This window comes from Crocodylus siamensis, chromosome 3 (assembly GCF_052110815.1).
Source record: "Crocodylus siamensis isolate JL-2025a chromosome 3, ASM5211081v1, whole genome shotgun sequence".
NCBI lineage: Eukaryota > Metazoa > Chordata > Crocodylia > Crocodylidae > Crocodylus > Crocodylus siamensis.
Window position 1 is genome coordinate 199,150,434 of NC_143397.1, and position 18,217 is coordinate 199,168,650.

An 18,217-nucleotide genomic window follows, 5' to 3' on the forward strand; every position below is an offset into this window, starting at 1 on the left:
TAAGTGTACAGGCATTCACGTACAGAAATTCTCCAGGGAGCAACTTCTACTAGGTTGGAAATGTTTTTTTTTTCTCCCAGAGCCATTTTTTTGCTCCAGGAGAAACTGTGTGAACATTTGTATACTCGTGGTTTCTACTAGGACAGCAGCGATTCTTCCAGTAGAACCCTAATGCCTGTGCATAGTCATAGTATCATTCTCTGTGAGTCTAACTTAAATATCTATATTAAAAACAGAACTGAAATGTCTTTGTTTGCTAGGTCATATTACAGATCTTACTGCTACAGAATGTGTTTTCCTTGATATTCTGAACACCGATATTCTGATTGCAGTGAGTCTTCGCATTAGTATTTGTACAAAACTTTGAACACTTGCAGCCACATCATGGGTTTCTGGTTGTGTTGTGATGTCAGCTTCTGTTGTAATGTCAACTTCAAATCTACAAGAATAACAAGCAAAAAGGGTCACAGTTAGCTTTTCTCCTTAGATACCTTCCTAGAGATATAACCCCTTCACTTTTCTTAACGTAATGGCCTGGTACTCTGCTGCTCTTGTCCTGCAATCTTCAGAGCATATGGGGAGGCCCCTCCCTTCTCAAGACAAATGTTTCATTGTAGGTAAAATGGAATGAATGAAAGAAGAGGTGTTGGTTATAGCCGTGTTGGTCTAAGGACATGGGCAGACAAGATTCTTTGGGTAAATGCAATATCTTGTATTGGGTCAACTAAATACTTGGAAAAATTGTTCTTTGCAAGATTTCAGACACAAACACCCTTCTTCAGGCATAGGGAGAGTGTGCTCGTGTTTGTGTGCTCTCCTGCATGGAATAGATGCCAGTATTCAAAATGCAGGTCTGTGAAAAAGAAAATGCATAGAAGTAAAGATCAGAGGGGATGGGAGACCATAGGTGCAAGACAGGTAGGTGATGGGAAAAGTGGGGAAAGTTGACCTGGTGAGAGACTGTAGCTGGTAAAATATACAGAGGGTACCTGAAGTTACCAGGTGGCAGACAGGTTATCCAATACCTGTATTTAGTCCATGATTTTTGTATCTGTTAGATTTATGTAGTGAAGTTCATAGGCTTATCTACAAAGGTATTTTATAAATTCCCTTTGAGGCTTAGAACTGAGAGATTGGAGAGAGAGTGGCTGTCTTGTGAGAAGTGTGCACCCACAGGTAATTGAATATTTTTGTTTTTAAAACCAAACAACAACTGAATACCAGAATGAATGCACACCAAAAATCTGTCAAAGACTTTTGTGCCCAAAAGCTTTCAAAGAGTAATTTTTCCAACTATTTTGTTGGTCGAATAAAAGATAATCACATTTAGCCAAACAATTTGGTCTGCCTATGAATAAGTGTTAAAAACAGATTTTTAAAAAAAGTTTCGCATTATGAACTCTTATGCCCCCCTGAACCAAATTAAATTAATTTTATTCCAAAAAAAAAAGAATACTTCTTCAGTTTTTTTGGTCCAGGAGCCAAACCAGACCAATTATTTGTACAGCCCTGAGTATTACAGTATTATAGTTGTAGTATATTTGGTTTTCCTGAAGGCATACCATGTAGCATTTTGATTTAAAAGCTCACCATGTATGACATGATTAAGGCACACGTTAGATGGATTAAAAAGTAGCTCACTAGGTTTCAGAATGAAATGACCTAATGGAAAGACATCAGTGAGTCAGGCTTTTACTAGCAGGGTCACACAGATAACACAAAGATTTGTGGGGTAGTAAATAAGGAGGAGAACAGAGTGAGTGGTCAGAGTGATCTGAAGATAGCTTTCTAAATTCCAAGCTTTAATTCAATTTTTGGGATAGCATCTATGTGTTATAAATACAGGTCAGGCTATGATCATAATGGTCCTGTCTATCTTAAAACCCTTCTATACATTTATTATAATAAAATGACTCATCTACATTGGCACTTAAAGATGTGCTTCCCTAGCATTTCTTATGTCATATAATAGAGATCTCATGAGCAGCAAGCATTTATCCTAGCTCAATTTTTTTCTAATATTGTTTCTTAACAGGGTCCTAATGGACATGTTCAAACTAATTGTAAATATCAGCACCAATTAGTAGGACATTATATAGAATTACTTGTAATAGGACATAAACCTTCAGAATTGAAAGTGGAGATCTGTTTCTGGACAAACTATTGTGCTGCAAGCACGTACGTGTGAGATTAACTTGGAGTTAATGCCTTGATGTTTACAAGACTGGGGATCATGTCAGTTATCTGATAATCACAGAGCTCATCATAATAAGAGCTTGTCCTTGTCATAATCTTTAACAATCTCTGAAATATAACATGGAATATTTTCAATAAATCTTTTTGGAGTAAAACATATGATTCTGACCAAATGATACAAGTGTTTTTAGAAGCCATGTTAAACAAAACAGAGAAAGTTAATAAAAGAAACTTTCCAGTTACAGTTAACCCTAATGAAGATATCCACAAAATACTATGCAAAAAGTTTCACTATTCCACGTTCCTCTCTGTCATTTCATTACATACATTTCAAAGTGCAAAATCATCCAAATTTCAGTACCATGATTTCCTGTTTTATGCAATGCCATCACATACTTTAACATAGAATGTTTGACATTTAGGTTAAACTTAAAAGGTCATCCTTTTTTTTCAAATAAACATTTGCAAGTAGAATTCAAAGCTTCTAGGAAAGATTTTTGGCCAAGCATCATATTCTATTGCCTTAAGACATCTACTTCATTTTCAAGCCACTAAAGAATGAATGTGTCCATTTAAATTCAAAATATAACAACAATTATCATCTTTTTCAGTTGCCTGGGGACTGCGCTTAGCTGTGCCAAACCTATTTATTTCAGAAGAAAAACACAAATATAAAATTCAGTGATATTGCAATTCTGAGCGGGCCATAATCATGCTTAATTTACTTAAATGTAAGTTATTTCATAACATTTGTTAAATGATTCATCTAAAAAACTGTTTAATCTAAAAGCATATTTTTCAAGAGAAGTACATCAGGATTATTATTCTTATAAACTCTAGAAAGAAATGGAACTAAAATGTTCTACTAATTTATATCAGCTTAAATCACTAATAGTTTGAAGGGTCAGCAAATGTTGCTGAACTGTTCATAAAAATGCTTCTAGTTTTCCATGGGTGTAGGTCGTAGCCGTGTTGGTCTAAGGACATAGGCAGACAAGGTTCTTTGGGTGAATCTGATATCTTTTATTAGACCAACTTAAATTGTTGGAAAACAATTATTAAGCAAGCTTTCAGGTTCAAAAACCCTTCATCAGGCTAAGGAAGTTTCTGCAGTTGGTGTGTGCTCTTCCTGGATGGAATGAAAAGTAGAAAATCCAGAAGCTGGGCTGGTATGCATACAAGACAGGTAGTCAGTGAAAATGTAGATTGAGGAGTCAATGGGTGAGAGACAGGCGGCGGGTGGGGGGGCGGGGAAGAGAGAGAAGGGGGATGTATACTGGAGAGATATCTGGGGAGTCACACGTCAGACAGGTTATAATGTGTCATAAATCCAACGTTTATATTTAGTCCATGGTTTTTAGCATCCAGGAGGTCGATGAAGTGGAGTTCATTGCCGTGTCTCTGGGAAGTGTTCAGTAAGTTTCCTCTAAGGATCAGGACTGAGAGATTGGAGAGAGAGTGGTTTTCTTGTGAGAAATGTGCCCCCACACATAGTTGGGTATTCCTGTCTTTGATAGATTTCCAGTGTGCATTCATTCTGGTGCACAGTTGTTGTTTGGTCTCTCCTATGTATTTTCCACCAGGGCATTTGGTGCATTGGATGAGATGCATTACATTTCTGGAGGTGCAGCTGTAAGATGCAGGAATGCTGATGGCTCTGTTGTGGGGGTGGTGATGTGTTGGCAGGTTTTGCATTTCTTGCCATGGCATGGTCTGGATCCTTTTGGTGTGTTCTGGGCTTCAGGAAGTTTGTTCCTGGTGATGAGGTTGGCGAGGTTCGGTGCTTGTTTGAAAGCTAGGATGGGTGGCTCTGGGAAGATCTCTTTAAGAATAGGGTCGCTTTCTAGTATGGGTTGCAATTGTTTGAAGATTTTCAATACAGGTTCAAGGGAGTGCTGATACGTCATAACCATCGGTGTGCAATTTTGGGGCGTTTTTCTTCTGTACTGCAGCAGTTCTTCACATGGTATCCAGGTGGCTCTTTCAAACGTGCAGTCTGTCTCTCTGGAGAAGTGTCCTTGTTGGGTGAAAGCCTTTTTAAGATTGGTGAGGTGGCAATCCCAGGTATTCTCTTCAGTGCAAATTCCGTGGTATCTCAGGGCTTGGCTGTATATCACAGCTTTTTTGGTGTGTTTAGGGTAATTGCTGGTTTTGTGCAGATATGTATGTTGGTCTGTAGGTTTCTTGTATAACGTGGTCTGTATTTTATCATTCTGCATACTGATCATCATGTCTAAAAAGGAGATGTTGGTGCTGGAGTGTTCTGGAGAAAGTTGGGTGGAGGGATGGTGATTGTTGAATTTCTCATGGAACTCAATCAGATTGTAGGTTTTCACTCCAAATGATTAAGATGTCATCGATATATCTTAAGTATAACAAGGGTTTGATGGTGCAGTTCTTGAGGAAGTCTTCCAGGTCGCTCATAAAATGGTTGGCATAATGTGGGGCCATTTTGATGCCCATAGCTGTGCCCATCATCTGGAGGAAGTGTTGATTATTAAAGGTGAAACTGTTGTGTGCGAGGATGAAGCGTATAAGGTCAGTAATATCTTTGGGTCTGTATTTTGAGTTCTAATCTTGTTCCTGTAGATATGTAAGGCAGGCTTGGATGCCATCCTGGTGTGGGATGTTGGTATATAAGCCGGTAAGGTCCATGGTGGCTAGGAGGGTGTTGCTGGGAAGGTGGTCTATCTTTTTAAGTTTCCATAGAAAGTCCATAGTGTCTTGTACAAAACTTGCTCTGTGGGTGACAAGCAGTTTTAGGATTTATTCAGCAAAACCTGATATTTCCTCAGTTAGGGTCCCATGGTTGGAAATGATAGGTCTGCCAGGGTTCCCTTGTTTGTGGATTTTAAGGAGCATGTAAAAAGTCCCTGGGTTGGGTAGTGGTGGGATCAAGGTCTGCAGTTTTTCTTGTAGTCTTGATGGAAATGATTTGATGGTACTGTTGAGTTTCTTGGTGAAAAGGGGAGTAGGATCTTCTTGTAGTTCTTTGTAGTAGGTGGTGTCAGACAGCTGTCTGTTGGCTTCCTTTATGTAATTTCACAGTTTAGGATGACTGCAGCTCCTCCTTTATCTGCTGGTTTTATTACTATTTGGTGGTTAGATCTTAGAGACTCTATGGCCTTTCTCTCTGGTAGAGCGAGGTTGTTATGGTGGCATGTGTTGCTGATTACTTCGTTGTTCAATCTTTCCCTGAAGCAGTCAATGTAGCTCATGGTTAAGGTTTCGTCCACTGTGAAGTGTCCAATCTGATTTTTTGGGGTTTTTCGGCATTGATCTTTTCCTGAATGTTGTTAGAAGATGAGTTGTTGGGAGTGGGTTCAGGTTGGTTATGGAAATATTCTTTGAGGCAGAGGCATTGGAAGAATTCTTCTAGTTCTCCACATTGAAGTATTTTATTAGGGTATTTTTCTGGACAGAAATTTAGGCTTTAGAAAGGACAGATTTTTCAGTTTTGGTAAGTGTGTGTGTGGAGACATTGACAGTATTTGTGAGTTGGTTGCTGCTTTCAGTTTTACCAAGTCTGAGGTTGGAATGTTGTAGGGTGTTGGTGTTGTTCCTCTGATGGTTGTTTTGTGGCTGGGGAACTTGTTCTTGGAGCAATTTGTTCCATTTCTTCTTTTTATGTTGGATGAATGTTGTAGAAAGTTTTTTGTAGTCTCTTTGTATCCATTGTATATTGTTAGGGAAGATCATTGGATTTCTGTCTTTTAAGTTGTTGTAGTATGTGGTGAAATCACCTACTAGAAGGCGACCCTATTCTTAAAGAGATCTTCCCAGAGCCACCCATCCTAGCTTTCAAACAAGCACCGAACCTCGCCAACCTCATCACCAGGAACAAACTTCCTGAAGCCCAGAACACACCAAAAGGATCCAGACCATGCCATGGCAAGAAATGCAAAACCTGCCAACACATCACCACCCCCACAACAGAGCCATCAGCATTCCTGCATCTTACAGCTGCACCTCCAGAAATGTAATGCATCTCATCCAATGCACCAAATGCCCTGGTGGAAAATACATAGGAGAGACCAAACAACAACTGTGCACCAGAATGAATGCACACTGGAAATCTATCAAAGACAGGAATACCCAACTATGTGTGGGGGCACATTTCTCACAAGAAAACCACTCTCTCGCCAACCTCTAATTTTCCTGGTTCTTATACTGTAACTAACATGCTGGCATCAGGATAAGTTAGTGTCCTCACCCCAGTCAGAAAGAATATTACAGTATCATAATACATTTGATATTATCTTTAACTGTCACATATTCTTAATTTTTCATTAGTTTTTATCAGTGTACCAAGAGGGTACAAAATTAAGAATGGCATCCTTGTACACCTAATTTACACTCACTTTACACAGGTGTAAATAATTTCATATGGTGCAAGACGGGGGAGAATCTGGTGGGAAGTGCAGCCTCCTACACTGCCTAAGTCCTTAAACAGATTTTGGCTCTGTGGCTAACTGATTGATTCAACATAGAAAACACATTCCTACAGAAATCAGGAAAAATGTAAATACTTTAATATGATTCCAGAGTATAGAAATGACCTGAAGGTGAACAGCTCGTGAAAAATAACCTTTTTTTCCTGTGATGCATAATACACTATACGCTTAACACTTTAAAATCTCTCCCACAGCCATATAGTACACTATCCAAGCCTTATAATTATAACAATGCAACGATATGAAATCTCCTCTGAGCATTCAATGGAATAGCTTAAATTTATGTGGGGGGGGGGGAGTATGGGTGTTGTCTGCTCACATGTACACAAACTTTAAAAAAGTTTATTTTTAAAAAACTATTAACAACCTGTGCCTCAAGTCAGGTACTCGTTAGTGGGCAGGTTCTTAGCGTTTGTGGGCTAGGTACTCTTGAACTATAGCCTTCTACCAATTCTATATTGGTTGACCATCAAGCCATCAATAATTCTCTCAGTATGTGGTACTAACATATGTAACGCTTAGTATGTAGAAAGCATTTCAAGTACTGTAAGCACTGAAAAGGGGAATAATCTCATTTTCATAATTCACAGCTAAATTGAAGAAATGATTGATTAATGCTTGAATGGTGCTTTATAAATTTAGGGCCAGATTGTGGTCTCAGATTGTTTTTATACTAGTGTGACCTCAGTGGCTTCAGAATTACTCATACTGGTTTATTATAGTATAAATCCATAGAGTTAGATCCATAGTTAGGTAGACCACACTTAACTTATTACTTTTCTCTCTTCTATTAGAAAATCAAAGCATCAATGCTCAGATTATTTTTTCTAGACCCTAATCAAGTCCCTTCTAAAACTCCTTCCTGAATGAGTAACCTGTTGCATACTAACAAAGGCATCTGCTCTTTGCTGAACATGTAACCATTCTGCAAGACAAGTAATACAGGAATTGACATAATGGTCATTCTGTTCCTAAACTTGCTAAATGCTTGATCTTAATGATCCTTTGGGCGGTTTTTTGTTTTTTGTTTTTGTAGCTGCAAATTCCACAAGATAAATATGCATTGTAGATAGGAGAAATTTAACTTCTCTCTTATATATTTTTCCCATTACATTGAATACCATGTAGGAATCCCAAATTCACTTTCTTTCTGCCATTCCTTATTTTACATACATTGTTCATTATTCTTATTCTAGCTATTTAAATGTATATTCTTTATTTTGTATATTGTACATCATGAACTTCTTTCTTCTCTGTAAGCTGAGCAGCCCCAGTCTTTCCTGTCTCTCCTTATATGGAAGGGCTTCCTCTACTAACTTTCAGCATTCAGCCCCATCCAGAAATGTTCTATCCTTTTGAGGTAGGATAACAAGAAGTGACCACGGAATTGCAGGTAAGGATATATCTTAATGTAATGACTTTTGAATAGCATTGTCTTTATATACCTTAACAATTCCTTACTTTTACCTCTTATTGGGTTCATCTACATATGCATTTGCTGCAGCACCAGTTTACTTGTGAGTACATTACTCATGAGTAAATGGTGCCAGGCAAGCATCTACCTGTGCAGGGAAGTGGGAACAGATTTGCCGTCAATCTGCTCCCGCTTCCTGGGGCCCTGCAATGGGCCCCTGTCACCTCTAGCAGGTAGCTAAAGGCTCCAGCTACAGCAGCCAGGCCTCTCTAAAAGGCCTGGCTCTGGCCAGCCACATCCCTGGCCAGGAGCAGTATGCCCAGTGCAGGGACAGCATGTAGCAGTGCTCTTCTTGCTGCCTCTGCTTCCCTACACTATGGCTGCTCTAGACCCTGCTTCTGGAAGAAATGACCAGTGCTGTGGGCTCCTACTGGCTGGCACATTAGCACTTGCTGGCCTACCATGCTGACCGCCACCTGGACCATAGCCATCCTGCCCCCCCGGTTTCCCCACATGCAGCAACCACTTGCCAGGCCACCACATCATCCCATATCTGTCACCTTGACCCCTTCTGCCTGACTGGACCCTGGCAGGGATGCCAACAGTAGGCTCCAGGCTGCAACTGCTGAGGCTGCCATCACCTCCCTGGTTCCCCATCACCTCTGGGCCCACCAGGCCAGCCAGGACTGATGGCTGCATACCTGGAATGATGAGCAGTGGCTAAAGACCTTCAAGTTGACCTGGGCCACCATTCAGGATCTCCTGGTGCAGCTCTGCCCACACCTAGAGCAGCAGAACACCGCCGTGCAGCTGCTCCTCCCCACAGACACCTGGCTGGCTCTCACCCTGTTCAAGTTGGCCACAACCACCAACCTGTGATATGTTGGTCACCTGTTGGACATGGGCAAGGCCAAGGCAACCACTGGGAACACTATCTTGGAAGTCTGCAGCATCCTCCAAGACGTGCTGGGGGACACCGTGCTCCACATGCATGACCTCTTGGCAGTGGTGGTGGGGTTCCATGCCCTGGCATTCCCCCAGTGTATTGCAGCCCTGGATGGGGCCCACATCCCCATTACCTGTCTGCCCCATGGGATTTCACTCCGTGGTTCTCCAGGTCATCATGGACGACTGTTGGGCCTTCATGCACATGAGCAATAGCTGGGTGGGCAATGCCCACAATGCCTGTATCTTCAAGAACTCTGGCCTGTTATCTCTAGTGGAGAGTGGGCACTTTTTGCTAGGCGTGCCAGACCTGCAGCTGGGTGCCATGGCCATCCCACCCCTCCTCACTGGGAACCCCACCTACCCACTCCTGTCCTGGCTAATGCAGCCCTATACCAGCCACCTGGATCCCTGCCAGGCTCACTGACTCATATCTGGGTCAGACCTATGTCCTAGCGGAGTGTACCTTTGGATGCCTGAAGAAGCCTTTGTGCTGCATAACATCTGCAAGACCCAGGGGAAGCTCTTCCATGAGGCCTGGACAGAGGAGCAGAAGACACTTGGCAGTAGGAGCATCATCTTCAGTGGCAGTGGCAGTGCCCCCCCCCCTTCCCAAAAGGCCTCAGGAAAGCTGCATACCTGTCAGCAAGGGCCAGGGCACCAGGTAAGGGAGGCACTGGCCAACCATCTCCTCCAGCACTCCCCACTCTAGCCTTCCTGTACCACTGCCCACTGACCCCTCCCACCCACTCTGCTCACCCCCAATACCATGCTCACTGTAGACACATCTCACAAGAACAAGTTTTTATTTTCTTCACATCAATCAGAGCCTCCTTTCCTCCCCAGCAAATGTATCCTTCCCCCCCTTCTCTCCCCAACAAACAGATCCCCTCCACCACCCACCCCACCCCCAAACAATAAAAAACTTTCTTCCCCATGAAACTATGTGCAATGTCCTTTGTGGGCCATCCCAGGGTGAGGGGTCGGGAGGTGGAGGCAGCTAGAGGGTAGAGGCCAGGGACAGGCGGCCAGTACCCCAGCATTTGGCTGTTTGCCCATGGGTGCTATGTAACACTGAGTGTGGTGGGTGCAGGGCTTGCCCGGGGCAATGGCCCCTAATGCTCCCCTGGTAGGGGAGGCTTCACCTCCAGCAGGTGGTATCCAGGGTCAGCAGGGCTGACATGAAGTCCTGGCCCCACCGCAGGCAGCTCTGGCTTTGTACCTGCTTGGAGCAAAGGTAAGCGGCAGGCCTGGACCCAGGCAGGGGGGGCTAGGTGGTGCCAGACCCGAGGCAGGGGCTGGGCCAGGGGCTCCTGGCTGCTGGGGGTGGTATAGAACATCTTCCCAGGCCCAAGTGGGGGCCTGCTGCTGGGTGGTGGGTGGCTGCCGGGGCAGGCAGGGCTTGGGTCAGGTGCCAGGGAGCAGGTGGCACAAAGGTGAGCTCCAGGGCCAGAATGAAGTTCAGCACCCAGCAGCCTTTGTCCATGGCCTGCACTGCCAAGGCCAGGATGGCATTCTACTCCTGCAGCACCTCCACCTGCTCATGCTCCAGGACCAGGAGCTGTGCCTAGAACTCCCTGTCCATCCAGTCCTGTGTGTCCTTGCAGGCAACATCCTCTGCTCTACCACTTGTCATGACAGCCTACATTTTCCACCTACCAGGCCCAAGCATCCACCAGCTGGTGCTCCGATGACAACCAGGTGATCCAGGAGGAGGGTCAAGGTCTTTGTTGGATAGATCCAGCACTTCCGTAGGGCCCTGGCTGTGGTCAGTGGTGACCCTGAGGCTGCATCCCAGCTGCCAAGTGCAGCCTCTCCCCTGCATGCATCTGCAGTCCCTGTAAAGCAATTCTTTATGTTAGTTTGTAACATTTCAGAGATATGATGTTTTGTACCAGGGGCTGTGCCCTGCCCAGCCTCAGATTGAGGGTCAGACATACATGGGTGCTCAGAAATCATGATAAGTTGGCCAGGCAAACTTGGGCCTAGGTGTCTGCTGACTGAGCCCTTTGTCCCTCTTGCTCCCTTGGGGCTGGTGGGCTGCCGGGTGCTGGCCACAGACAGTCTGCCTCCCTGCCCCATTCCAGGCCAGGACAGGGCAGGCTTCTGGCAGCACCTCCTGCCATGGCTCCAGACCCTGCTGCCCCCTCCTCCTCCAGCAAGCCAGTCTGTCTCCTGTGCTGTTGCCCAGCCTACAGCAGCTGGGCTTGGGGGACCTGGGTCTCCCTGATGACTGGGATGAGGAGCTGCCCACATCTCCACCCTCACTACAGGGGCCTCTCCAAGGAGGTGCCCCAAGGTCAGCCCCCACCCCCGTATCACTGCTGTGCCCCAAGAATGCTACGATGCATATTGTGGGTCCTACATAAGAAGCTGTTTGCATAAACCGAGGTGTGGCTGACCCACTACACCCTGCTGGCGCCCAGGGCACACTTATGCACCTAAAATGGAGCCCTGAGCTACAATGGCATGGGGGACAAGCCTGGGCTGTCCCTCAACCTTTGCCGCTGCCCTGAGGGCTAGCTGTGGTTGCACTATATGACCCTGCCCCTTGCAGCTGAGGAGGGCATTGCTGCCAGCATCAACATGTTTCTTGGTGTGTGAGAGACCTGTGCCCACCTAGCTGCAGGGGCATGGGCTACTCAATAAAGTTTTGCACTGTCACCTGCCTCCCTGGGCTGTGGGGGGGAGAACCTAGAAACCAGGGGAGTGTGGATGGCCTGGACACAGAGGTGGGGCAGAGGCTGGGCCAGGGAGGATCCTCTCCCTGGTATAGGCCTTACCATGTGACTGGGGCTGGAATGGCTGGTGGCTCCACTCTGTCCTGGCTGTTGGTGATGGTGTGTAGCTTCAGGTGGTATCCTCAGATGGTGGGGCACAGCAGGCAGGTGCCTGGCTGGGGACCCTGCCCAGGGAGGAGCTGGTACTGTTTGTGGCCAGTGGTGTCATGGCTGGCCATGCCTTGCAGGGGCTGGGGCTGTGGAGCTGGCGCAGCAGGCACTGGCCCAGACTCCCTGAGCTGCTGGTGGAGAGTGCAGCTGGGGAGCTCAGTAGGATGGGCTGCTGGATGCCCAAGGGGCCCTCCCATGGTGATGTGTTGCTGCAGGTGCCAGCCCAGACTGAGAGCTTGGGCAGGCTGTCCACGCTGCTGTAGACAGCACAGCTGCAGCCTGGGCCCCAGGGCATGCATGCATTTGCCTATCAGTAGCTGCATAAAGGGCATGGACTTATGGGTATTCCCCAGCCAACAATTGTGGTCAGTTATGAAAACCCACTGTGTCCTCAAGGCCTTGACCTTTATGTGGCACTACTGTGCTGACTGGTTGTACCTAAACTGTTGTTTCCAAGCTGACAGCCTCTCATAGACATGGGCACTGAAGACCCCACCCCTCTCACATTGGTGCTGCACCTCTGCTCGCCCGACAGTGCCACAAAGTCACGAGTCTCCTCCTGCAACCAGTTGGGGCCCCAAGTGGCAGGCATGGGCATGAGTGCTAGTGAGGAGGATGCCATTGGGAATCCCATGCCAGCTCTCTGGGCGTCCTTGTGGCTGTACCTGTGTTGATGGTCCTGGGTAGCTGCCTGCAGCACTCAGCGCAGGGGCCCAGTGTGGAACCAGCAGCTGCGTGGCAAGGCAATGCCCTGCAGCACCTGCAGGCTCAGGGCAGACTGCTGAGGGTTGGCTGCAGACAGTTGGAGCTGGCCCCTGCAGCCAGAAGCTGCCTACGACTGCGCCTGGGGGGCTGGAAGGTCTGGCTGGAGCTTGCAGCAGCCTCCAGGCCTGGACAGTGTGGGCCTGGCAGCTGTTCGGCACCATGGTGGTGTGCCCCAGGGCTCTGAGTGCCATAGAGGAAGCCCAGCCCTGGAACAGAAGAGGCTCCCAGCCTGGAGCCCTGGGCCTAGCCTCTGGCTGACTCCCTAGTAACAGGGCTGATGCCGGGTTCCATCTACACATGTGTTCCTGTGCATCTACACGTGCATTACTGTGCAGTAGCTAATTGGGAGTAAATCTGATACCTGCATTTGCATTTAAGGGTTTTTACTTTTCAGTAAGCATGTGCACGTGTAGAGGCATGTGCTTACTGTACAGTAAAATACAGTACTACACAGGTAAGCTCTCATGTAGATGTGCCTATTGTAAATGGGTAAAAAGTATTTTCCATGAGCTATCCAAAATATCAAACAAGTCTTTACAATCAATTTAGAATCCAGCATTGTCTATTAGTAGTTCATTTTATCCCTTCCAGGTACTTTACATTTTTTCATAATCTTAAACATTAGGGCTGTGTAAATCTTTGGTTCCTGATTTGATTTGGTAGAGATTCAGCTCTATTCACTCGCTGAATCTCTGAATCTGAATTGAATCAGAGGACCTTTTAACCTCTCCAAATCGATTTGGAGAGATTCAGCCATTCAGACATAGAGACAGCTTTGAATGTTCCTTCTACATACCTCTAGGTAACAGGGGCTCATGATTGCTGCAGTGCTGGGGCACATGAAGCATCCCACAGAAGCACAGTGGGCTCCCCAGCACATTTGGCAACAGAGCCGGAAGTGGACCAGAAGCACTTCTGGGTCCACTGGGGAGCATGCTGGGCCCCCTCCCCCCATGTCTCTGTAGCTCAGTGACTGGTGCCTCCTGGGTCTGGGGGTACACCTGGGGTCCCAGGCCACTTAGATTTCTTGGATCCCCCTGGAAAAGCAGGAAGTGGGGATAAGTTAATGCAGAAGGGAGTGGCTGAGTGAGTGCTGAGAAGGTTAGATAAAAGGGCTGGGAACAGAAACAGAGAGGAGTGGGAGGATGGGAAATGTAACAAAAAAAATGCACTCTGTCCCTCTTCTGTGTATGGGTGCAGTGGGACATAAGAGGGGATGTGTAGAGATGAGTACAGTGGTAAGGGACTCAAGCATTGGAGACGTACCACTGGCTGGAAACTGAGTCACAAGCTAAGCCATGTATGTGGGTACTGCTAGGGCATTTGGCACCTTCCAACACATTCCCACCTCTCACACCCACAGCTCAAACTTCCTGCAATCTTTAAGGACTAGTTTCAATGCCTACTTCTACCCAATGTGTTAATGTCATGTCTAATGGTGAGAATTCATAGGAATCTAGTTAAACAATCATGTGTTCCACAGTGGAAGGAAAACATGAAATGCATTCTGTGGCTAGGATCCTGTTTCCCTTCACAGCTGAGAAGATCATAGTCCATGGTGCTTTTGTGGGTGGTAGTTACAAGAAAAATACCTAAGTAAATCAAGCTCTAACATATTTGCTGTGTTTTTCCTAAGTGTAGTTTGTTACATAAAATTCAAATAGTGAGAGGTGCACCAATACATCAGTCTCATATCAGATCAGCACTGATATGAGGAAAATTAAGAGTATTGGCTTTTTTTAATCTGTTGTGGCCAATAATGTAGCCAATAAGTGTCCCATGGCTGTGCAGCTGCAGCACAGCATGTAGGCTGCAAGGAGCACAGCTCGGCAGCATGGAGAGCAGCTGGGTCAGGCTGGTAAGGCTGTTGTGGGGGAAGGGGGGAGGGGGGAAGAAAGGAGCATGGGCAGGCAGATCGAGGCCCCCACAGTGAGGGAGGGAGTGGGAGTGGGGCTGGGGCATATGCTGCACAGCCAAGGCAGGACATGGGAGGGAGCTGCAGCTTGTCCAGCGGGGGGCAGGAGTGGCCACTCCCACTGCTGCACACACCCCAGGAGGGCATGGTGAGTCATGTGCCTCTGGATCTGTGCAGGGTGCAGGTGGGCTGCTACTGTAGGCTGTGGCTGGGGATGCTGCCGGGCTCTTCCTGGTGTGGGGGCTGGGCCAGCTGTGCTCAGGGTGGGCAGTGCGGTGCTGGGGTGGGGGACTGGGGGGGGCTGCAGCCACCCGAAAATTCTCTGTAGCCCCCTCCTATTACCACTGCCACTTGCCCTGAGTGCAGCCCAGCCCAGCCCCTTGCCAGGAAGAGCCCAGTACCATCCTGGCCCCAGCCTGCAGTGGCAACCTGCTCTTGCCCTGCACACAGATCTGGGGGCACATGCCCCTCTGCCCTCCTGGGGTGTATGCAGCAGTGGGAGCTGCCTCCACCCTGTGTCCCCCAGGATGGGGCTCTATCCTGTGCCCCATCCTGGCTGTGCAACACCTGCCCCAGAGCCAGCCCCACTCCCTCCCTTACCATGAGGGTCTTGATCTTACCCCCCTTCTACCCCACCCCTTCCCCCACAGCAGACTTACCAGCTGAATGCTGCTCTCCATGCTCAAGGCTGCATATTGGAATCAGATTGGTATTGGCTGATATGGCTCGTTAAAAATCGGCCATTGGTATTGACCAAAAAAATCTCTATTGGTGTACCCCTAAATACTTCAGTCAGTGAGAAATTAAATCTGTCTAAAGAAAGGAGTTGCTAAAGCTAATGCATGACTGAGGAACACTGAATATAGTGGTAGCACATGGTAAGACTACAGTTGGTATTTCACAGGCATTTTTTCTGTCCTGATGGTATTCATTCTGTCGTCATGTTTACTATCTGTTGAATACTGATGTACAAAGCTGCTACAAATAATGTATAAAATTCAGACCCAAAATCTATCTAAGGGAAACTTATTTCTAAGCAACCTATGTGGTTAGTTACCTCCACCCAGAATAGTTGTTCCTTTGGACTTTCCGTGGCTTTTGAAAGAAGTATAGTGTATTTACATGCTCCAAAGAATGTAATAAATGTGGTGTATTTTTTAGGTTTTGTTGTGCTTAGAAGATCCAGATGAAAACTCCTAAAATGGAATATTTGCTCAAGCTTGCAAGCAAATTTGGGTTTGATGATTTCATGTCCCTTTATTAGCTGGATGCTGTAAATATAGTAAGCTATCCAGTTGCAGGATGAGATGATACCTTTACTTTCTGGGAATATTTAGGCTCATATTTTCTGGCAAAAAAGTTTGCTGAAAACAAATATCAACATTTCAAGAATGTATGTGACTCTGTGGAAGCCCAGCTTCAAATTTCAAGTTGGTATTGCTCATTCAGTCAGGAATAGAAGCATTGCTGTCTGACATCTCTGATTAGACACTGTTAATCAATGCATCAAATGCTTTCAAAAGTATACACTTTTTATAGTTCATTATTAGAATGAACACAACAAAAATTTTCACTTTCACTTCAAACAATGAGTAAACTCAATTAAATTATTATCTATTTACATACTTAGTGATTTGAAAGAATTCCTAGTTATTTGTTACACATATTACATACACAATTTTAAGTATTGTACATGAAAATAAAAAATCTGCGCAAAAAAGAACATTGTTTAAAATATTAATATTTTTCATCCTATATGTAGATATATAGTTCTTTCAGCCCTACTTTCTTGTTCTTTTTTTCCCCACAGGTTTGTGAAATCAGTAAGAATGCTGAAGAATAACGTAATTAAAACAAAATCACTAGTATCAAACCTACACCTGAAGATTTGTTTCAGTTTATGTATAATAATTTTAAATAAAGTTATTTTTATAATATTAACAATACTTAAGTGGAATTACTCTAATGTGTGGATGATGTAATGAGCTGAATCAGAGTACTATCTATGCTACAGTGGCCTTAGGTAGGGAAGGTTAACTGTTGCCTTTTAGTACATAGTGGCCATGTCTACATGAGACATTGACTGCATAGTCATTTAGTACTTGTATAAACCTGTACCAACTATTACTGCACATTTAGTAGAAATACTAAATGACTGCACAGTAACAGTTGTATAAACTAGTAACAGTTGTATAAACAAGTACTAAATGACTGCGCAGTAACCAGAATTACTGTGCAGTAGTGTCGCCAAACGTTTTCTTGTGACACTGACTGCACAGTAGCCCAAGACTACTATGCCGTAGTCATGTGCTACTGCACAGTCAGTGTCTCACATAGACATGGCCAGTTACTATAATGTATATGATTTAGTTTCTACCCCGTTATCTTGGACTAAACTTGATATATTAAGCTCTGCCTGATCAAAACAAACTTTGCTTAAAAATGTAATGTATTTTAACTTGTCTAAGGTTTTCTACTCCTTATATTTTTGTAATCTTTACTCTTTTTTAGATTAATAAACATTAAAGTATTTACTCAATATGTATGTACCATTCACAGCGCTAGCTGTTCACTCATAGTCACCTGCAGAGAGGTCAGTGGAGGAGAGAGTGAATGAGTGTGTTGTGTATGTGGATAGTAGAAGCAGGTGTTCCTGTGTCACATAGCTTTGTACTAAGTTTATTTACTTTGATCTTAAAAAAATAAGGAAAGAATGTTAAAATGGGACACATGAATAAGAATGAAGCATGCATGCAAAATTGAAGTACTAAATGAATTTCACATATATGATTAAAATTATTTACCCATATAAATTACTAAAACAAAGTGTCTGTTTAATACAAGCTAATTGGTGTATGCTATGTGCTTGGAATTTTAAAACATGCTTGTGCACAGATATGAAATGAAGGGATGTGATGACTACATTTATTAAGTTCATTTAACTGCTAATTCTGTTATGCTTGGTTTCAGTTTGTAGATTTATTTGCCTTCAGTTACATACACTCAACTTCTGTATTTTAGGCAAAATGGTATAATGAAAATTGCTTGCAAGTATTACAAAGATAGAGTATAACCACCATCAACTTATTTAAGAAATAAAAAAATGAATTCTCTGTCATGAACATTTGAAGGGTGTGGATATCTTTTTTTTTCCCCCTCAGGTACATGGGTAAATGATAAATATATGAAGGAGACATAAGTGAAAGGAAGTGCATAATGGTTTATCTTAGTCATAAGCAAGCTAAAATGCCTTCTTAATTAAGAGATATTTGTTTCATGCACCAATAACATGCCAACTATCCATAAATGTATGGAAAGACTATAAAAAGCAAGACTAAAAAAGCCTGTTGGTAAAAATCTGTTAAAAAAGGGGGAGCCATCCGTAAAAACGACTAAGTAACCAGGGCTTGGTTGAAGCTCTGTCATCAGAAAGAAGCCAGAGGCAGTTTTGAAGAACAGATAGAGAAGAGCAGCATGACCTGGTGTCTGAGTGAGAGTGCAGCACCCTGAAAGGAACTTTTATCAGGACTTTATGGTTCATGGGAGTCTCTGTATCACCCTCCCCACCCAGCCATGTGCTGCTGCTGTGTCCCATCTACCTGTAACACTGCTCACCTCACAACTAGGCAGACAGTAG

General features: G+C 44.7%; 1 protein-coding gene and 1 pseudogene across 2 annotated transcripts in view; one reads left to right on the top strand and one right to left on the bottom strand.

Moving 5' to 3' along the window:
* Positions 1-17,696, top strand: part of C3H8orf34 (chromosome 3 C8orf34 homolog) — a 324,719-nt gene extending 307,023 nt beyond the window's left edge. For both annotated transcript variants that reach the window (XM_090040118.1, XM_090040117.1), the window contains one exon: positions 16,391-17,696. In XM_090040118.1, the coding sequence (XP_089896244.1) occupies positions 16,391-16,398 (8 nt within the window). In that variant the 3' untranslated portion in view covers positions 16,399-17,696. The remainder of the gene's footprint in view (positions 1-16,390) is intronic.
* Positions 3,509-4,424, bottom strand: LOC149869327 (uncharacterized; annotated as a pseudogene).
* Positions 17,697-18,217: the final 521 nt, after the last annotated feature.